Source organism: Brassica napus, chromosome C6, assembly GCF_020379485.1.
Source record: "Brassica napus cultivar Da-Ae chromosome C6, Da-Ae, whole genome shotgun sequence".
NCBI lineage: Eukaryota > Viridiplantae > Streptophyta > Magnoliopsida > Brassicales > Brassicaceae > Brassica > Brassica napus.
Window position 1 is genome coordinate 20,316,848 of NC_063449.1, and position 23,472 is coordinate 20,340,319.

A 23,472-nucleotide genomic window follows, 5' to 3' on the forward strand; every position below is an offset into this window, starting at 1 on the left:
TTAGTTATTTGAGTTTAAGTTTTATATTTAGGGTCTAGGCGACTTCCAGGAAGTCTTCTGGTGAATAGTATTTTATTGGTAGAAGACTTCCAGGAAGTCTTCTGGTGAATAGTATTTTATCGGTAGAAGACTTCCCTGGCAGTCCTATAATTTCTGCTAAAAATATTTTAGTTTCCCACTAAAACTATTGAAATGTTCTGGGTGAATAGTAAATTTCTAGAAGACTTCTTCAAGAAAGTCTTTTAGCATTAGAAGACTTACTTGAAAGTCATCTGAATTGAAAATATTTAATATTATTAAAATTTTTGTCTCCCTATATAAAGAAAATTTACACATTCTCTCTCTTTCTCTCAAATGATTGCCATAAAAATGTAATGTTTCTCATTCTTAAAACTCTCCAACCTCTCTCTAATCTCTTTGAACTTAAAAACACCAAACTTTATATAAATTTATTATTATTTCATGTATTTTCACTGATTTATTTGTTTTTGTAGGTTTTTCATTACATGGTTCTCACAATCCACTCCTTTAAATGTGGATATATAAATCATAGTTTTTTTTCATTTGGCAACCTCTTATTGCTTATAGCTCTTATCTTTTGAAAAATATTTTGGTTGTTTTAAGCTCTTACTTTAATTTTGAAAATTTTCAATGTTTTGAAGCCATTTAAATGCTTTTGGATATGCAGGTTTTTCAGATCTGAGACAAAAGTCTTCCCGGAAGTCTTCTAACATTTAATGCACTAAGAAGTCTTCTAGAAGACTTCTGGCGGAGTCTTCTCCCATGTCTCCTCTTTCATTACAGATCTGAGTGTTTTCGTAAGTTTCCATGTCTGGTTTCTCTTCATTTGGTAACCTCTGGTTTCTTAAAACTCTTACATTTTTTGCAATTTATCATTTATTGAGAATACCAAACTTTATATCAATTTATCATTTTTTTGTCTCATGTCATTCTCACTAATTCCTCTTGTTTTGTAAGGTTTTCATTACATAGTTCTCATCTTCTACTCCTTTAAAAGTAGATATATAAATCATATTTTTTTTCATTTGGTAACCTCTTATTGCTTATAGCTCTTACCTTTTGAAAAATATTTTGGTTGTTTAAAGCTCTTACTTTAATTTTGAAAATTTTCTATGTATTGAAGTCATTTGAATGCTTTTGGATATGCAGGTTTTTCATATCTGAGACAGAAGTCTTCCTGGAAGTCTTCTAACATTTAATGCACTAGGAAGTCTTCTGGCGGAGTCTTCTCCCATGTCTCCTCTTTCATTACAGATTTGAGTGTTTTGGTAAGTTTATATGTCTAGTTTTTCTTCATTTGGTAACCTTTGGGTTCTTAAAACTCTTACATTTTTTGCAACTTATCATTTATTGAAAACACCAAACTTTATATTAATTTATCATTTTTTGTCTCATGTCATTCTCACTCATTCATCTTTATTTGTAGGGTTTTCATTACATGGTTTATCATCTTCTATTCTTTTAAAGGTATATCTATAAATCATATTTTTTTAGTTCGTAACCTCTTGTTGCTTAAAGCTCTTACATTTTGAAAACTCTTTTGGTTGTTTTAAGCTATTACTTTATTTTAAAAGCTTTTCTCTATTTTGAAACCATTTGAATGCTTTTAGATATGCAGGTTTTTCAGATCTGAGACATACTTGGAAGACTTCCAGGAAAGTCTTTTTGGAAGTCTTCTAACATTTAATGCACTAGACGACTTCCTGGAAGTTTTCTGTAAGTTTTTTGAATGTCTTCTGACAGAGTTTTCTCTCATGTCAAGTGGAGTCCAAGTCTGTCTTTGTGGAGGAATGATCTACGATAAAACAATTTATGGTATGTTCGTGATTTGTATGTGTACTCTTTTAGTTGTGAATTTTTTTTATAAATTTGAAGATATATTAATGAAAAAAATTTGGTAAATATGTTTATGTCTACAATATTAACTTGCCAAAAGTACTTGACATTATTGAAGTTATTCATACAACTTAAATAGCAAAACATAATAACACAAAAAATTAGTTTACTACAACTAAAGAAGAAAACTTCTCAAGAAAACATAGTCAAGTTCACAAGAGATCAAACATTACATTAGTTCAAACATATAACAATTACACTAAAAGTCTTTTGGAAAATCTTTCGGAAGACTTCTGGGATGTCTTCCGGAAGACTTTTTCTCAGAAAACTTCTCGAAAAACTTAAATTTCAGCGGAAATTTTAAAGTGGGAAACTAAAATATAAGCAAGAAATTAAAATTTAAGCGAGAAACTCAAATTTTAAGTGAAAATTAAAATTTCAATTTTTCAAAGTTAAAAGTATATCTTATGATCTAAAAATACACATTAAACCATATAAATTGATATTCTTGAAGTCTATTAACACTTTTCAAAGTTTAAAAACATATCTTAAAGTTGAAAATACAAGTTTTACAAAAACTAACGTATGGATGTTGTTAACCTCATAATTATCATCAATAAGTAATGAATTTTATTCAGAAGCCCCAATATACATGAATTAACAAGAAAATGTTAAAAAGTCTTTATAATTTTAAAGAAGATGAAAGTTTATTAAACATTGACGTAGAAGTGCCAGACAACTTCTAGGAAGTCTTCCATTTATGTCATATTTGCAATTGAAAATTTACAAAGGAAGAATTCAAGAGAAGTCTACTCTATAGCAAACTTCTTTGTAAGTTTTCCTTTGTAAATATGGACTTACTTTTGTTTTTGAAAAAAACGAAAATACCAGAGAAGACTTCCCAGTAAGCCGTTTAAGATAAACATGTTAGTTTTGCAATTGACCGGACTGTGTCAGAAATTTGACTTTCTTTAGACTACTTACAAGGAAATCTTCTGCCATAAAATAAAACTTAAATATTTAATTTTAATTATATAACTTTCATGTAAGTCATCTCGTGTTACTTTTGCAATTGGAAAATAAAAATTAAATATTTAATATTAATTAGACGACGTCCATGTAAGTCTTCCGGCATACGATTTACACGAAAGTCTTCTGTGATAACCAAGATTTGACTAGAATCTCGGAATAAAATTTTGGAAGACTTCCGTGTAAGTCGTCTCCCGGAAGACTTACGGAAGTCATCTAATTACAATTAAATATTTAAGTTTTATTTTCAATTGCAAAAGTAACCTAAGGCGACTTTCACCGACAGTGAGACGACTTCCACCGTGAGTTCAGAAGACTTAATGGAAATCTTCTAGCGGACGACTGCCATGTAAATCGTCTAGAGAAAGTTAAATTTCTGACATAATCCGATCAATTGCAAAATTAACCTGTTGATCCTAGACGACTTACCGGAAAGTCTTCTCTGGTGTTTTCATGATTTTTTTTGTTAACACTGAAAAGTTAGAAAACTTTCAGAGAAGTCATCTCTAAAAAACTCACAGAAAGTCAATTGTAAAACTAACCTATGCATTGACCAGAAGACTTCCGTGTAAGTCTTTTCGTCAAAGAAGCTTATACTGTAGTCTTCTAACGGACAAATCTAGAGAAAAAAATGATTTCATAGCTTCAACCACTGAGATAACTTGTTTACTTTCTCCAACCCCACAAAAATTCACCATCAAAACGACCTACTTGTTAATGACCAAGAATCATGAGCTTGAATGACTGCTCTATGAACCTTAAAAAGTTTAGAATCAAATTTTTGGGGGGTTTTTGGATGAATGTAGAGAAAAAGTGAAAAAAATGTTGTTTTAGTGAATAAGAGATAGGAGGAGTGAAAATCAATTTTTTGGTGTATTTATGGCAATGAAAATATTATAAATATTTGATGAAGATGGAGATGATAGAGTAAAATATTTATTTTTGAATAAAAATAAAAAATAAAAATTTATGGCATTTTTGTGAATAATTCAAATTTTTAGAGTAAATAGAACAAATGAAAATTTCAACAAAATCAAAGAATAGTTTAGTGCCTAACTTTTAGTTTTGAGTTATATTCGCAAGAAGCCATTCATTTACTAGCGGCATCTTCTAACAAAGAAAAAGCATAAGTGGAAGAATACAGTCTACGAAGTGCATGTGGCCGACAACTTTGACTTTTCTTTAGACTTTGAAAGTCCATTACGGCAGCGTATTTCTTTAACATTTTTCCTTTCCTTTCTTCTCTTATCCATTCCCTAAAACAAATTGCGCCGAACCCCATATAATTTTAAAGGAAAAACTTTCAAACAAATTCAAAAAAGAAATTGACCAAAAAATATTTCATAAAAAAGATAAATAACAACTATAATCTATAGATATATAAATATAAATAAAGAAATAAGAAAATATGAAATATAAATTTTATTTTATGCTAAAAAAACCTTATTCAATTCAAAATTGTATCTTGTTTTGTTTTTTAAATTTGATTTTTGACAACAAAAATTTCATTAAAAAGGTAAATAACAAATATATATATATATATATATATAAATATATATATATATATAACTATTTAAATAAATAATTTATCAATACAAGATAAAATAAAAATTTTGTATGTACAAAAAAACTTTATCCAATTTCAAAATTTTTTCTTTTTTCAAATTTTTTTTTATTTTTTTGAATTTTTTTAAAAATTCAGTTTTTTTAATTATTTTAAAAATAATAATTTTAATTTTAAATCCTAAATTTATTATTAAATTATATATTTTTAAATGCTAATCCACACACACACCCAATACCTTGCCCTCACCTACGTTGCACGGAAGCTTCGTCGGACGTCCGCTTCCTGCTTCGGAGCCGGAATTGGAATCAGAACCTTGTGGAAGCTTACGGAATCTCGCTTCCAAAACTCTTCTAAAATATTTTCTTTAACAACACGTTGGAAGCTTACGATTCCGTTTTGGAATCACGCTTCCGTTCTTAAAAAAAAACACAATGTCTTATATCAATAAAAATATAAAATTATAGTTTTAATATATATAAAATTCAAATTTTAATAGTATTGAATGGAAAGAATAGAAATATGAAAATATTAAAATTAGTACTATAAATTATCTTTATGCATTGAGGTTTTTATTAAAGATAAATCATATATTCAAATATATTATGTCAATTAATTATAAAGTATTAAAAGTAATTAATATAATAATTTATTTTACATTTAATTTATGTGTATATTCACAGTTTTAATATGAAATCATTTCAAAATTATTATAAATGAATAAATGCTTTATTTTAAATTTAAACCATATAATTTTTAGTTCTAGATTTTTTAAAAATATTTTTTTATATATGTATATATATATATGTATATACGCTTCCAACACGTATTCGCTTCCTAGTTTTTTAAAAAATCTCGCTTTTGCGCTTCTATATGCTTCAGCTTCCGCGTACCCGCTTTCGTTTCCATGTAACATAGGCCCTCACAATCTAAACTCTAATTTTTAATTCATGGGTAATATATATCTTTTACTTTTTTAATGAAGTCTATTTTAGCTATTTTAATCTTCGTATATTATATTTCTGATTTTTATTTCTTAGGATTATCCTTAAATATTTTTTTTTATTTTAATTAATATTTGAACTATTTCATCGTAGGTCTTATAAAGTGAAATGATCTCGAAAAAGAAGAGAGGAAAAGTTTATTTTCACCGCATAGCATAAAGTCTTGGTTATTTTCATTATATGAAGTCTTGTTTCTCAATAACTAGAAGTCTAGAACACATTCTCTCTTGAATAAAAAATCAAAATGATGTTACCAGTCCTTATAACAATCTCACGTCCAACGACTTAGAAATCATCTTTAGTTTATTATTCTTCTACACTTCCACTTTGGGTCTTGATTTCTCCCCGTATTTGATGAATTTCCCCAAAACCACTAACTCTATTGCCGTTCATTCGATTTCCGGACTATTCACTCGTACCAACTCATGTCGGATGACTCATCCAAAACCAAAACCGCTTATAAATGTTTCTATTTAATTTTTCATCATATATCTTAAAGAGAGAAATGATCTTGAAAAAGAAGAGAGGATAAGTTTATTTTCACCGCATAGCATGAAGTCTTGTTTCTCAATAACCAACCACGGCGAAGTTTACTTTCACCTCATTATATGAAGTCTTGTTTCTCAATTACTAGAAGTCTAGAACACATTCTCCCTTGAATAAAAAATCAAAATGATGTTACCAGTCCTTACAACAATCTCACGTCCAACGACTTGGAAATCATCTTTAGTTTCTTATTCTTCTACACTTCCACTTTGGGTCTTGATTTCTCCCCGTACTTGATGAATTTCCCCAAAACTACTAACTTTATTGCCGTTCATACGATTTCCAGACTATTCACTCGTACCAACTCGTGTCCGTTGACTCATCCAAAACCAAAACCGCTTATAAATGTTGTATTTGATTTATTGTTTTGACTAATATTTTTCTTCGGCCATTTCTTATGCACGTCCGAATCTTTATTCTTATTGATGGTTATTACATTCTTCCTCCCCCCCCCCCCCCCCCCCCCCCCCACGCCCCTCAACAGAATTCATCTTTGGATTCATAAGGAATACTTTCCTTTTACCATCACTCGATCATATTAACTCCAACCCCCTCAATTTGATTATCATCATTCAATATTTTCATTAATTTCTTATTTCTTCATTCTTCTGCTATCAATCTTCCCTTATTCCATGCAGTTTCGTTGCATCAATTTGCCACCTAGTTTATCACAATTCGACTATGTTTCTTCTTCAAAACACTTATCCACTTTGTTGTATCACCACCAATAAATATCAGGTTGACGTTATCTTAATTCTTCGTTCAACAATCAACAAAAACATCCATGACAAACTAAGAAACATTAACCTTTCACTAGACAAAAGATGTTACAACTGTTGAGATGAGCTGGTTATAAGATCAGAAGAGAAGAGGAGTTGAAGAAATTTGGATGAAGATGAGTTTGGGTTGACCAGACCGTACTGGCCGTACAGGTCTGGATCGACCAAACCTCGACCGAGGTAAAAGAAGTTTACCCGAGTAAGCCAGAGGTTGAAGAAAAGTTACATGAAGCTTCTCCCTTTGGTTATGACCGTTGAGAGGAAAGAAAAGAGCATCCAACACAGCCTGGCACAGCTAGAAAGTGTCAAGGCATCTTTACCAAGATCCTTTGATGCCTAAAGCGTGTGGACAGCCCCACTGGCCGGTTTTGAAATGGACACTCCATCTGGTTGATCTCATATGCTTATATTATCCTCTTGTTTCTGAAATCCCTTGTAATCTCTCATATTGTATAATGTAGCTCAGATCATTAATAAGAAATTAGACAGTTCTATTATTCTCTTAGTCTCAAAATGGTTCCTCATTAATCCTTAATCTCTTTTTCACTCTTTCCTTAGTCTAATCCTCTCTTAATCTCTTCTTAAACACTCAGATTACTCTAAAATCATAACAACTACTTCTTTGAATTCATTGCTCTTCTTTCTCTTATCGATTTCCAGCATTCGTTCTTCCTCCTTCTATCATCATGGTATTGAGGTTTTCATTTCAGTTCCAACACTTCCTTTTCTTCCATGGCTGCGTAAATCTTATGCAAAATTCATATCTCGTCTTACTCTTGGTACCTCAATTTTTAATCACATATTATAATTCATACATCCATTCAATACTACTGTTTTCTTTCACTGTACACTTTATGTTTCTCACGTTCCCATTCTTTCATTCGTTGAAGATGTTGTTTGTTGAACTATGAATACTTTTGATCGACTAGCTTTCTCAAGGGTCTTCCTTGAGTTAGCGCTTCCTTCAAAATACAGGCTGATGATTTGATATCATCTCTCTTTGAACGTTATCTCCAACGTTTACTAGTCCTTAACCTTCTTGAAAATTCATATCCTTTGTCTCTTATTTCCCTTCACTTTTTTTTCTAGCCTTTGACGTTTGTTACTTCCTTTCTGTTTAATGATACTCTTCATCCATAACTGAAACTACATCTACATTTCTTTCTTAACAAGCTTTAGTGTCTTCTAAATAAAACCCCATGTGAGTTTATTTGGAAAATTTCCTTATCGTTGCTTAGGTCAGTGTTGTTTCCCTAAAGATTTCCATTCTTAGGATCCTTAACTTTTAGTTTGCCTTAATCATGCGTTTGTTTTGAATATGTGTTCCTGGTTTAGAAGCGTCGTATCTACTCTGGCCTCTGGCACTTGATTCACATACATAACTCCAAAACATGGAAATGTGGAATATAGGGTCAATTGACATATTTGAAAGTGACACCCCGGATCAGAAAAGTTAACTTGATTGACCTTGCAATATCAAACAAGAATATGCGTTATTAACCATGTCAATTTAAACCAGACTCAAGATGTTATTCTCAAAAACACATGTTCTCCTATTCTCGACATGACCTTTTCTTGCATTGATCATCATATGCCTGATGTGAACCAAATCTTTTAACGTAATGTTTGGTCTAAAGATTCATTCAATTAGTTACACTTCTGATGTAAGTTGGTTTTACCTCTCTCTAGATATTTCACCTCGCTTATCACCATCTTATACTCCACTCTTCCTCCAAATATCATCTTCTCTTATGATCGCACTCAAGTCATCATCTTTGAGTTACACCGTTTGTTTTATGTAAAACACTCCATTCTACTTAGCACTATTGATTTATAACTCCATGATTTTTTGGGATCCTTCATCACGCGATGGTTTCATCATGTTTTACATGGTCGTAAACACATCTCTCCCGTTCAACTTCTTGCTTTCCATGGTGTATTCTCTGCTCCATTCTCAGCCGTTCTTCTTGACCCCATGAAATTTTCTTCTTCCCATTTTTCATCTTTAATACTTCACCATCACAATATTCGTAAGTATTTCATGGTGATCCCCGTTCTCCGATACGTTCACTGATCCGTCCTTTGATCAATAAACTTCTTCATTACACGCTTCTTTCTTACATCTTCTTTCTTTCCATGGTCGATGTAATCTCCTTTCTTATGTTTTCCAAACTTTCCAACTTCTATCTTGGTCACATCTCAACTCTATTAGCAAACGGACACCCTGATCTTGCGCCTTTTAGTACACTATTGTATTTTATCTCCTCTCTTATACCTTAATCATTCTTCAATCACTGGGTGCCACAATCCTCATCTTGCAGCAACTTCTTTAATCCATTAGACTTGCAACAATCGATTTAGCATGAAAGTTTAGGTTATGGTATTCTACTAGGCTCACACCCACACTTTTACTTTTGTAAAAGTTTCCTCGGACTCAACTAGTCGTAACAGCACAAAGACACTAACGACACCTACAAAGGTGCAAAACAAAACATAGATGAAAAAGTCACCTATGAAATTTCCTTCTAATTCCTCAACAATTAAAATCATGCATTCATAACTTATAATGCATACTAATCAATTATCAAAATATCACACATCAAAGAATGCTTCTCAATCAATCACACAATGAGTTAAAATCCAACTTACTTGGAATCATGTCTTTTTGGGTACGAAGGTTTAGGTTATTTTATTCTATGTTTGATTAGTCTTTTGTGCCATCCGTACGACAGTGAGTACGCTCTAATCGGTTCCAGGGGTAATGCGTTCCTGAAATGCTTTCTTTTGAAAACTCGAGAAAATAATGTTTTGGGCTTCTCGATCAATTGCCAAAAAAAAATTCCCAACATAGCCGTATTAAAATCTGTAAGGTCTTTGAACCCTAGCCCTTCCTCTTCCTTGTGATGAAATAATTTAGGCCTCTTGTATTTCCCTTGAACTCCACCAGAATTGTGCCACCGCACTCGCTAGTTTCTTCAAATTAGTGATTTGACTATGTTGTTATATAATTGTAGACGTATTTGTAAGTCTACATTTATAATTTATCAAACATTAAATATTTCTTTTATAATTATGTAAATTTTCAAGTCTAAACCTGTGTTAGTCTTATGTGTTGAACTTATGAGTTGTCAGATTGCTTTCAATGTTGTCTTATGTCTTATGTGTTGACCTTATGAGTTTTCTTATTGCTTTGGTTGTTGTCTTATGTTGTATGTGTTCAACTTATGAGTTGTATTGTTGCTTTGGCTGTTGTCTTATGTGATGAACTTTCGTTGAATTTGTAGGTTTTATTTTTTTTTCTATCACTCTAGAATTTTATTACACGTCTATTTTCTGTTGTGCAAACTTTTGTATTAGTCTGCTCGACAGAAAGTAGATTTCTTTAGTAGAAGACTAATACGTAAGTTTATGTGATGCCTTGGAGTTGTATTATTTGTTCAATGTGTTAAAAATCTCTAAAAGAAGAGTAATACTGATAAAAAGGATGATGTCTTGAAAATCTCTAAAAGAAAACAAAGGATTATGGGTTGATGATATTTCGTATAGATTTTCTTCTTGTCACATGTGTGTTAGTTATTGTTTTAGCTTATAGTGGTTTTAATTGTTTGGTTGATTGTAGTATCTTGTAAAAAAATAGATAGCTAACAAAAATTAATATCACATAAGTGAAACACAACTAAAAATGAATACAACGTTTATTGATTATGCATCAAATAATTATTTACAAATGAATATTTTATAATAATAAACTATTACAAAACAATTTATTAAAAAATTCTAGAGTATTACTGACTATTCATAATCATGATGCCTCAAATAAAATCTTGGAAAAGATTACCTGCAAAATAGATAGCTAACAACAATTAACAATATCATACAAGAGATTCACAACTAAAAATGAATACAATGTTTATAGATTATGCATCAAATAATTATTTACAACTAAATATTTTATAATGATAAATTATTACAAAACAATATAATAAAAAATTCTAAATTTTTTTTTACTATTCATAATTTTGATGCCTTAAATGAAATCTTGGGAAAGAGTACCTGCAACATAAGATATAATTAGGAGAAAAAATTAAATCATATTTTATTAGACTTGCTATGAAGTATACTTAATGTTTATGGTTTAGTAGACTTTAGTTGAAGTCTACTAGCCTTAATTATTTAGTAGACTTTGTTAGAAGTCTACACTAATAGAAAATTTAAAGATTTAAAAATGTAAATTTAGAAAATTTTAAAATAGTTTGTTCTGAAAAATATTTCAAAATAGTTTTTAACCTAAAATAGTAGTAAAGCAAAAACATAGAGTTTGAATATATAAATTTAGTTCAATATAACCACAAAACTACATATTTAAAATAAATAGATGTAAATCTTACATTTTTTGGAAGATGATTTGAAAATTTTGGAAGAGAATACCTGCAAATAAAATAAAATTATGGGAAAATATAAGATAAAAATTTAAAATCATATTTGAGTAGACTTCTAATAGAATCTGCTTAAAACTTAAGGTTAGTAGACTTCTAGTAGACTTCTAATGAAGTCTACTAGCTCTAACTTTTAAGAGGACTTCATTTGAAGTTTACTCTATCAGAACTTTTTTAAATCTCAAAGTATTTACATTAAAAACATGAAAATAAATTTAAATATAATTGCTTTACAAAAATATAATTTATAAGAAAAATAGTAATAAATTAAGAACATAGGGTTTGAATATGTAAATTTATTTAAATATAAATACAAAAACACACATTTAATATCTATAAATGTAGATCTTACATTTTTAGGAGGAGGAGATAAAAACCATGGTAGAAAATACTTACAAAATAAGAAAAAATAATTAAAAAAAACATAAGACAAAAATATTTAAAGTAATATTTTTGTAGATTTCCAATGAAGTCTCTTTAAAATTTGTTGTTTAGTAGACTTCATTTAAATCTACTAGCTTTAACATATAAGTAGACTTCATTACAAGTATACTCTATCAGTTAATTTTCCGATCTGAAAAAAATCTGTAAATTTAGAAATGTGAAAATTAGTTTTAAATCTGAAAAAACTTCAAAAATAGATTTTATAAATTAAAATAATAGCAAAGTAAATGCACAGAGTTAGAATCTATAAATTTATTTGAATATAACACATTGATAATCTATAGATCTAAAATTTAGATTTTTAGAGGGAAGATGAAAACCATGAATGATGGTACTTACAAAAAAAAAAGAAAATACTGTGAGAAAGATACGAGGAAAGATTAACAATTTAAACAAATGTTTTTCTTCACATTGAAAGAATTTAGAGAGAAATGAAAGAGTTTTAGAGAGAAGGAAAATAGTTTTAGAAACATGTGCAGTCATTTTATTGAGAGATTGTGTAAATTTTATTTATATAAAGAGACAAAATTGTAACTATATTAAAATTTATGACGCTGTAGACTTCTTTTGAAGTCTTCTAAAATTAAAAGAGATTTTATTATAAATCTAGTTCGTAGACTTTTTTGGAAGTCTACTATGATAAATTCATTATTGTTGTGTATTCTTTGTTGTTTTAATAATTTTAATATATGCTTTTGCAAACTTTGAATATTAATTTGAATATTATAATTTAAATTTCATCATACAAAAACTCAAATCAATCGAAATTATTTTAATTTTTGTAATCTCAAATTATTTCTAGTTTGGTAAACTTACAAATTAGTCTCTTAGAATTTGTTTGTTCTTTATTGTTTTAGAAAAATTAATATATAAATTTATTTTTTTCATTTTTATTCTTCTAATAATTTTAATATATAATTTCACATTACGTAAAAATAATGTTTAAGTTCGTTTAGCTAAAATTAACTTTGTGAAATCGAGTTAGGTTAAATTACTGCTGGTGAGTAGACTTCTTTGTAAGTCTACAACGATTTTTTTTTCTATTTTCTTTATTATTTTAATTTGAATTTATGATTTATTAAATATATTTCTTTAATTTTAATAGTTGTAATATATAATTTTCACATTTTTATTTGTAAAGAACTAAATTTAATTTAAAATAATATTTTTTTTTTGTGAACACCAATTAAAGTAGGCTGAAAATGACGTCTACAATGGAGTAAACTTTATTGTACGCCTGCAATACCCTAAATCAAAAATCTCAAGCCCTAAACGTTTGCTTGATAATCAAAAAGTCTCAATTATTGTATCAAATATTAACATATTCAAAATATAAACTACTAAACATAAATATGCAAATTTAAGTAAAAAGTATCAATCTAAAATCTAACACTAAAAGATATAACATGTTAGAACATTTTTTTTGCTAAACCATGAATATTTTCTAACTCATGGTTACCAAATTAATATATATTATTTAAAATTGTTCAATTACATAAAATTTTAATATTTTTACTTCATATTAACCATTATATTGATGATTAATTAAAAATATCATAACACTTATTTTTATACATTTTTAAAATTAAATTATTAGATCAAATTGCGATGTTGACTACATAATAAGTCTACATATTAAACTTCTTAGAAGGTTTATATATGTATAGACCTCTTTCTATTACGTGTAGATTTCCGAAGGACAGAAACATAAAATACATTTATGGTTTTTTTGTTTGGTCATAAGAGTTATATAGTAATTTTACAACTCCTTTAGGTTAGTTTTGTATCTAATTGAATATGTGTTACACTTTTAGGTTTAAATGAATATTTAGGTTTTTTAGCAAATCCCCCTGTAACTATATAGTTCATATAATTTTAATATATATAATACATATTTTCTAATATAGTAAATTTGTGTATAATCATATATTAGTATAAAAGCATTTTCAAATATGTTATAATAATAATGATTTGATCTAGTTATAATAATAGCCTAGTGATTTATCGACTTTATAGTATTTTTATTTTGAAACTAACTTTATAGTATTTGATTAATATAGTGAGCTGTCTACGAAAATGGGTTAAATATAGTGGTATTTTTTTTTAAATCAAAGCTTTTGCCTAATCATCAATCTAATCATCAAGTTTGGAAAGTCTAATCACACATGACTGAACATCTTAATTTTTGAGTCACCACTCAATTTAGCTGAGTTATTATAGTGAGCTAATCATTCAATGAAATTATAAAGTTTTCAATTAAGTGTGTTCTCAATTAATAGCATGACAATTTAAAATGGCCGACAAAAAAAAAATGCCATGAACGTGTATCAATTGGAACTATTTAATTTGATTTCCACATAAATCTATAGACCATGAATAGTCTGTAACTATATGGAATTACTAGTGGTATTCCGGCGTTACGCGCCGGGTTCGCATGTTTTATTCATATCTGAATTTATAATTCTTGTATGGTCTTAGTAAAGAAAATATGTTCAAAACTACGAAAATTAAAATATGTTGAAAGAAAATGATATGTTTCCCGATTTATTTGATTTTGGTTAGAGATCGTAGTGTATAAATTTTTTTGAAGTTGTTCTTGGTTGAAAGTGGATTAGTATAAGTGGTTATGGCTAATTGATTCAATAAAAATAAATAAAAAGCTGATAGTCGTATGAGAGTTAATTTTGTTGGAATTAAAACAAAAAGTAAAGTTGATGTAGAATTTAGAGAACATACTTATACTGTTAAGTACCATATGGACAGTACGTAGAAGAAATGTCATTTGAAATTTTGTTTTAGAGACTAAACTGAATTAAAATGTGTGTAACAAATTTTTGTTCATATAATCTTCCTCTTTTATTTCTCGGAAGAAACTAATTATGGCAATAGAAAATATTTGGAAATGAGGGGAAAAAATTATATATTTTTGTTTGAAAATTAAAAAGAATTCAAAACTGTATGTTAATGAAACTGAAAATTGGAACATAAGAATTATCTTAATAAATTGTAATAATGATGAATCATAAATGACTTTTTTTATATATGAGACAACTTATGTTTGTACGAAGCCATTAATCAATGCAGCTGAAATGAAAAATATGGCCGCAAGATATGTTCCATTTTTGTAATTTCTAAAGCATAGAGTGCATGTATCGTTTTCTTCTTCTTGTGTAGTCAGAGGTGGCAATCCCCCTATGGTTATCTTAATGTATTGTTTGACATTTGTGCTATTCATATTTGTATATTGTTTTGCATAAATCTTGATGTACTTGCAATGTATTAGATGTATTTGATATTGGAATGGATGCGATAATATTGTATTAGTCTGATGCTATATATTCATGTAAGTAGTTGAAACTATAACCATTGTCGACATGTGTCTGGTTTTTGGTTGACTATTGTGTTAACAAATGTATGTATAAATATGTAGAGGGTGATTTTAGTAAGAGGAGATATGTAAATAGAATCCGTGGAGTGAAAAATAATTTATAATTTGTTTTCGTACATACACGAATGGAATAATTGTTATTAAAGTAGTATATAATAGTTGCTAGGCTTTTTTTTTTGACCAAATAGGTGCTAGGCTTTGAAGTATTATTTTAAAGACTAAAAAGTAATTGAGCACATATCAAATAAAGTATATGAATTTTGTTATTTTTTTATTGAGAGAGAATTGCTGGTAACGCTTGTTAATATTGTTTGGACGACATAATATTATAGCTTTTGTTGCTTGTAAAGTGGATGAGTAACACTCAAAGTTTTTGAACTTGTACTCCATGCAATGTATCTCATTTTGGGTTGTTATTTTTCTCTACTTCTTTTTTTTTTAAGTTGGGAGGTTAATGATCAATATTGTTAATTTCATGTTCTTCTACTTCATCCTCTAATTATAGTAGTTTTTAATTTGATTGTACTTGTTTATTTATGTTTTAGTTTGCTCCGTGTAATTTTGTTTGGGTGGTGATTTGGTTCGGTTAAGAGCATTTAGTAATGTGGTTCTAACGATATGGCCAATCATGCTATTTTAAGGAGTTTCTGAATTTTACTATCATCATCCATCTCCAACAAAAGATAGACAAGAAATAGGATGATTATTTGGCAGCGGTTAAGTAGCCGCTGGATTAATCCATTTTTTTAGTATCGTTGTGATTTATGACTGATGTTTTTTGCGAGTCTCCAATTTTGTATATAATTTTCTGTAATTTTGTATATATTTTTTTGCGGTGATATTTAGATATCGCCTTTAGTGTTACATCAGTATATTTTTTTGTCAATTGTACATGTATTTTGTTAACTATGACTGGTTTTTGTGAATAATTTATTTATATTTTTATTTGTAATCTTTCGGTCATTTTTTATCTAAGCAAAAGTTTGGTGCTTAAAAAAAGAGAAAAAAATTCGTAAGATTTATTCTTCTTTATTTGATTGGCTTTGGTTCGATGAGACTTGGAAAAATAATTATGTAAATAGATTATTATGTATTTATTAAATCATCATTTTGTTGACAATAATTGATGTCAACATTTTGATTGGATTGAAAATAAAATATTAATTTGAAAAATATGTTGTTAAACTTTTTAAATAGAACCCTTTTTTTGTAAGATAGTAATTATTTTTTTGTAAACATGATTGTTTCCTTTTGCTTTTTTTTTTCTTTTTAATTGTTTACTTGTTCCTTTTGTTGGAGTTCATGATCATCAAGATCAAAACTAATCGGTTACTTTGGCTAGAATATTTTTATTATTCTCTAACTGAGACCTCACAACCTTGGTGGCTTTAGACCTTCTTCAGTCAGAAGCTTTGGCCATCTATTCTACTTCGAACGTTAGGGATTTATCAATCATGTTGGCTCTATGCAAGCAACATGGCTTTTTTAAGTTTCAAGCAGCTCGGCAATCTGGACGCAAGTAATAACATCTGTTTCAGACCCTCTGTTTATTATGTCTTCCTTACAAAACTAAAATGAGATATTCATATATAAAAACTATTTGAGTAGTGCTAAAGAGATATTCACAAAGGTCTCATTTTTCCTGGTTTCTACGGTTGTACTTCCGGTTTGATACTTCTTGTCCTTAAACATAATTCTTAAGCCCCTTTTCAAAAAAAAAAGAAAAACATAATTCTCCCACATCTGTAAAAGATCAAAAAACGTTTGGCAAGTAACGCTTTAAAACAGAGGATAATCTTTAACTAAAGACATTTGTAGCATATCTCTATGCCTGTTCAAGAATATGTGCTTCAACTCCCACATTGATCCGTGGAACATACCGATTCAATCCACGGTTTCAACTTCAATCTATATTAGGTCATAACAGAGTACTTTTAACAAACCATAGAGAAGAATAGAAACCTGAGATGTAAGCTTAGCTACGTTTCCTTACCTCTACATCTCTCTGCATGATCTTGCGACTTATTACATAGATATATAGCTTCATCTGAAAAAGGTTCTCCATGGTTAGGAATCTGATACCAGAGATTGCAAATGCAACGGTACATCTTTTGGATATGAAGCTTAAACAGATGTCCACTGAGTACATATTCCACAACAGCCGGAATTCTCCTGATTCTTTGAAGAGAAGGCTTTTTTAGTTGCAGCCTGAGACAAATAATAAGATTGAAAATGAGTTTTGTTTAACAGATCTAGATTCACTAACCACAGTAAGGTCGGTGATGTGCATGACTGGAGATACTTTTGCAGAATGGATCCTTACTTTCCAGACAGAGCACGAGATTCAGCAGTAAAAAGAGCATCAAAATGATTCGATCTCCCAGTCTAACCCCATAATTAGGCGAGAGAGAAGCAAAGTTTGGAAGAAGACGAAGTGAAATGATGCAATTTATAGATAGGATATGATAGAATCTGTGTAACTGAAAAAGGTATTGGGGAAAAGGAACTGATAGCTTAAGGAGACGAAGACGAAGCGAGATGAAAAAAGCGATTGCTTAAGTGACGTGGTTAAATGTTCTGATTGGTCAATTTTTTCTGGAATTTTTTTGTAGGCTCGAGAGAGACGATTGAGTCAAAACTCTGCTTTATTATTATAGATTTAATCTCCTTTCCACATTAACGTATAGACCATGAATATTCTGTAACTATAATATCCATGGCCAAATCCATAGAAAGCCACGTTTAGTAAATATCTTTTTGACGTGATAATGCATATATAAAGCAGATAAACTTAGTCAGAATAAGAGCTTTAAACCAAAGAATGGCATAAGTCATTTGTTTTGTAATGATTTTATACCACCACCATCATCGACTAATCTCTTTGGTACAAATTTATAATAACACAGCGCAAATCGCGTAAATGTTATAGTAGCTTTTTCATTCCTTTCTCTGTTTTTCATTCCTTTTTACCTTTGTTGTCTTCATCACCTTTAAGAAACTTCATGAACCAATAGGCAGAAGAGTTTGGGTGACGGGTTAAACCATTCTTGTAGTCGACATATACCAAACCGAATCTCTTGGTGAAACCTTGCGCCCACTCGAAGTTGTCCAGCAACGACCATGCGTCTCTATTTCAGTTTCCGTTATTAACAAAACTAATTACTTGATATATTGCTACCTAATTATTTGTTTCCTGAGTTGCTGCCAGTAAGAATAAATAGAAATGTTGGCTCACTTGATAGCCTCCGCGACATTGGCAAGGTAACTCTTGAAATAGGCAACTCTACGCTTATCGTCGAGCATATCATGGATAGAGGCAGATCCGTCATCTTCATCATCCATGCCTGTAGTGTTGTAACAAGATATCCAATGCTCAGGATATTATATATAAAAGAAGTGCGATATAACAAAAGCAAACTCAAATGCAAACTTAACTATTCTGCTCTTCTTACCAGACTTTTGCATTTAATTGAACTATAGAGTTATAAGGATAGGTAAGTACCATTCTCAGTAATAAATATTGAAGGGTGGTTGTATTTTTGGCTGACATAATTCAGAGTCTTTCGGATTCCCCAAGGCACAATGTAAAGCCAATCCGAAGCTGCCTGTAATTGGCACAAATTTGGTTACTTGATCACTAGCTCATGCGTACTTGCGTTAGCATATGCTAAGAAATGTTAACCGAGTCACTAGATTGAGCGGAGACTAAGAAGAGAGCTCTTACCCTGTCGCCTATAGGCTCTCCATCTTCCCATTCAACTGTGCACAGAAAAGAAAGAGATGACTTCAAGGAAGTAAGTAAGTAAGAAGAAGCCAGTGGTGAAATAAATTTCAGTGTTTGTGTTTGTTACCATTCCTCTCCAATTCTTGTGCTTTGTAAAAGTCACTCTCAGCTTCGTTGTTTGAGACATGAGCAATTATCCTCGAAGTGTAGTGGTTTATGCCAAGAAAGTCCCATGAGTTCTGAAGCATAAACTCCTTCTCTTCCGGAGTAAATGTAGGAAGATTATCTCCAAGTTTCTGGCGCATACTTGCAGGGTAGTCTCCAAAAAACAAAGGATCCAAGAACCTGCAAAAAGATATTAATCTAACTTTTCAAGGACTGATGTATACTTCAAAACGACATTTTGCTCTCACCAAGCAACCCCAAGTCAATGGAAATTTGATATTACACCTTCTCAAAAACAAAAACAAAAAACAAAAAACAAAAACAAAAAGGCATTTATGCAACTCAATGCATATCTTACTTACCATCCAAGTTGAAAGTCAATTCTCCTACCAGCAGCAACCTTGTCCTCCATTTTCTCCGAATTTGCTTCTGCCCACTCACAATCAACCGACAAACCAATTTGTCCGCCTTGACTTTCCTAGATTCATATATGTAAACGAAAAAGCGCACTGGTAAATAACAAGAACTGTGATGCGCACTAGCTGTCAACAACAGAAGAACCCTTGGCGCATCTTCCAATAAACCAAAGGTCCCAGAGAAGAAACTAAAAGAGTAGGGACTATATACCTTGTACTTGCTTCTATATACTGAAACAGCAGTTGCATGAGCCAAAACTTGATGATGTGAGACCAAATAAGGCTCGATCAAGGGCTTTTCATTTCTTCCAGGAGCAAATATCCCAATGCAGTGTCCATTCACCGAGGTCTGAAGTGGTTCATTTAATGTAATCCAGTGCTTCACTCTATCACCAAAATTGGCAAAACAAGCTTCTGCATAGAGGCCAAAATAATCTCTGCACATGAAGAAGAGAAAGATTTAGTGTCAATTAACCAGGGCTGATCTTATTGTAGCAACTGAAGCATAACCTTGAAACTTGTATTTCTGCATTTCAAGATCATACAGACAAAGATTATGCTACTTACACAATTTTCCTATTTGTCCAACCCCCGATGGATTCCTGGAGATGTGGGGGGAGATCCCAATGGTAAAGAGTGACGAACGGCTGATAGTAGTACTCATCTTGTGAAATGATCATCTACAGACAGTGAAAAAGGCTCGCTGCGGGTGGAGAAAGTACCCTTTTCAAGAAGGGAATTGATAATATTATTGTAGAAAGCAATGCCTTCTTCATTGACTTCAGTTCCCAAACCATCTATAGAACAAATGTAAATAAGCCCTTCAATCAACAAACCTTTCTTTACAAGAAAAAAGCAAAAAAAAAAAAAGAACATACCAGGGAAAATGCGAGACCAAGAAATGGAAAATCGGTAAGCGGTGAATCCTAATGCTCCTATAAGCTCAATGTCTTCCTGAAAATTACTGAAGAAATAAGGACAGCATAGGAAAAACAAAAGGCAAAAAGAAGTTTATTTTGCTAAACCTTATATCTATGGTAATGATCCACAGCGACATCGCCATTACTTCCATCAAGAACTTTTCCTGAATCACAAAGTGTTAAGCTACATAGTCTTCGTTGTGATAAGCTGCAAGGAAGGAAGCTGATACCTTGAAGATGAGTGAACTTATCCCATATGTTTGGCCCCTTTTTACCTTCGTTCCAGCCTCCTTCGATCTATAAAACAGTCAATGGTTAAGCCTTTTTCTACACAACTTTCTTCTTTTCCTAAATAAACATTTCAACCAGGTAAGCCGAAGTGGCGACGCCGAAGGTGAAGGTTGAGGGGAAACTTGAGCGGTAAACGTCCGCAGAGACGGCGAGATTATCCAAATTAAGCTTTTGCGCCATTTCCGATCAGAAAGGAATCCGAGTTGCAAAAGAGATGCGCTGACACTCCTGAACTACCAACACAACCGAAAATTATTATTAATAATAATAATAATAATAATGTTGCAGTGGTTAAATACCGCTTTTCAGTGAGCCGTATAGTTTTTTTTTTAATTGCGGTTGAGTCAATTTGATCACCCTCTCCGGTTTATTTTTCCTACGTGTGATTATGGAATGACTAGTCTTATAAATACTTACTTCAAACTAGACTATCATCTTTTAGGATTTACAGTATTACATTTACTAGGTATATACCTCTGCGGGGTTGTTATGTATAATTTTAATATTTTTGTCTTTTTATATTTAGTTTGCATAATATAATTATACTAGGCTAAGACCTGCGCCTTGCGCAGAGTAAATTTATATGAAAATTATTTAAGAAATATCGTATGGAAAAAATTTTATATTATTGATCGAATTAATATATTTGGCTGTTAAACAATTTTTTAAAACTTTTGTGTTAATAACATAATTTGTTTACTAATGAACTGTTCTCATTTTTAAAAATATTTAGATCAAAAAATTATTTATCGCATAAAATCTAAAGTTTAGGCCGAAGAATTTCATGTCTACTATTTGGTTACAATAAAACTATGTCAACTCGGTTTTATATCATGATTTAGCAATTTAAAATTTAATTATGGTTATGAGAAGTTTACGTTCACGTGTCAATCCTATCTATCTTCGATATTTTTTTCTCCTTTTTGTGTCATTTTGGTTATTCATCGATATAAATATTGATTTTTGATTGAGTTTATTCTCATTTCTTTCTTTTATTTTGGCCTGAAATTTAGAAAATGTTTAAGATTCAAAATTATTAAAGAGATACATACTTAGGTTAAGATCTGCGCCTTGTGCAGAATAAATACTTATTTTATATTTTTTTGCATATTATGAAATAATAAAATGATAATTATATATTAAATAACTAAGAAATCAGTTACTATTATGTAATAAACTGGCTTGCACATATAAATCAAATGACCGCTCTTGTTTATTCGCAATCATTTTAGAATAAATAAATCAAAACAATCAATCTTATCTATCGTATATGATATATAATTAAATTTAAACGATATAAAGTATATATATATATATATATTAACATAAACACCTATTAAAATAAAATTATTTATTTATATGATTTTGTTATCATTGTATCTTATTATAGAAAAAAATTAAACGTTGATCATAAAAGTTTATGTGAGACTTTTAACAGTTTTAGTAATTTATACTCGTTTTGAAATATTCAAAATACAACATAAAAAACAAAATCTAAATTTTTAATATATGATTAATGTAATTGTGTAATTTATTCTAATAATAAAGAATTAAACAAAAATGATAGAAATCATACATATTATTAGCAAATCTTCATTATTTAAAATCATTAATTACTATATATATCATAATCACATTAGGTTATTTTTGTAGGTTTTATTCAAAGAAATAATATATAATAAATAACCACTTTGCTTTAGTTAATATCATATGATAACATATAGTTGGTATTAAATGTTTCTAGTGAGATCTAAAAATCGAATTGGACCAACATGTTTTTCAATTTCAATGTGAAGCTGGCACGTATGACTTATTAACTACCTAATTGATTGACACATAAACACAGTGTCTTTTTTAATTATTACAAAATTGAGGTTATATCTTTTCAAATGTTTTTCAATTAATATATAGGGGATAAATGTAGTTTTAATATATTTTTTATAATCCAAGATGACAATACATATTTTAAACAATTTTTCTTTTTAAGTAACATAGGTCTATGTATTTGGTTGAGTTGATTCCATGTGTCCTTTGATCTATACTCCCAAAATGTAGCCTACAAAATTATTTTTAGACAAAAATAAAGTCAGTAAAGGGGTATGTCATGTGCTATCAGTGGAGTTGTGATGTTTGGTATGGTGACTAAGTTATAGTGTAGTACATTGAATCATCTGAGATCAGTAATGCTTCATTCCCACCATTCATATTTGGAGAAGTGAGAATAGTGATTTTAAATTATGTGAGTTCCTGCTGTTTTCAAAAACTATTTCATTTAGACTACTCTTGTTTTGCTTGAAGAATAGACAAACAAAAAGGTAAGTCTGGGGAAGTTGATATACCATGGATTTTACTAGTTTTTAGCTATATTATATAAGTATTTTAGAATCTATTTATTATGTTTTGAGACTTTTTAGAGTATTTACAGGTTCATGTACGTTTATGAGCAACGTGGTGATTTTAGAGACAAAAACTTGTAGCTGTTCATGAGACCAGCCAGAGTCGACATTCAGAGTCAACCGTCGATCGACAAACACCACTTGTCGTCGATCGACGGCGAAGCGAGGAAGCGGGCCGCTTGTTCATGACCGACTTGAAGCCCAAGATTCCACATATTTATAGAATTACCTCTGGTCGACTTTAACATAATATTTATATGCTCTGCCATTGTTCTGGGCAATACATGTTTTTTTATTTTCATACCACACAGTTTAGGGTTTTTAGTAGTTTCGAGAGAAGATCCAACTCCTTAAGAGCTTTGTATTGGATCTCCAATTTTTCCACATTGATCTTTTTATACAGTTTATTCAGATTAATGTCATATCTTGTTTGATTATGTCTGAGTAATTTACTTGTTAGATTTAGGATTTAATTAAGGTTATGAAGAATTAGCCCTAACTATAGAATTGCTA

General features: G+C 30.1%; 1 protein-coding gene across 1 annotated transcript; it reads right to left on the reverse strand.

Moving 5' to 3' along the window:
• Window positions 1–16,557: 16,557 nt before the first annotated feature.
• LOC106391383 (beta-glucosidase 42) lies at window positions 16,558–20,820 on the reverse strand. Its single transcript, XM_013832007.3, has 15 exons — window positions 20,639–20,820; window positions 20,503–20,569; window positions 20,378–20,436; window positions 20,231–20,306; window positions 20,074–20,149; window positions 19,920–20,006; window positions 19,564–19,789; window positions 19,299–19,414; window positions 18,899–19,116; window positions 18,772–18,806; window positions 18,550–18,652; window positions 18,283–18,391; window positions 17,314–18,175; window positions 17,041–17,225; window positions 16,558–16,955 (listed from the first exon to the last, which is right to left on the reverse strand). The coding sequence occupies exons 1-13, from the start codon at window positions 20,741–20,743 to the stop codon at window positions 18,004–18,006; spliced, it is 1,449 nt and encodes a 482-aa protein (XP_013687461.2). The 5' UTR covers window positions 20,744–20,820; the 3' UTR covers window positions 16,558–16,955; window positions 17,041–17,225; window positions 17,314–18,003.
• Window positions 20,821–23,472: the final 2,652 nt, after the last annotated feature.

What these genes read in the sequence shown, in the direction of transcription:
- LOC106391383 (XM_013832007.3), bottom strand. Translation starts at nt 20,743, where the DNA reads ATGGCGCAAAAGCTTAATTTGGATAATCTCGCCGTCTCTGCGGACGTT. An exon ending in TTGGTCTCGCATTTTCCCTG is followed by an intron (nt 20,150 to 20,230) that starts GTATGTTCTTTT and finishes TTTGTTCTATAG; the next exon opens with ATGGTTTGGGAACTGAAGTC. An exon ending in ACAAGAATTGGAGAGGAATG is followed by an intron (nt 18,807 to 18,898) that starts GTAACAAACACA and finishes TTCTGTGCACAG; the next exon opens with TTGAATGGGAAGATGGAGAG.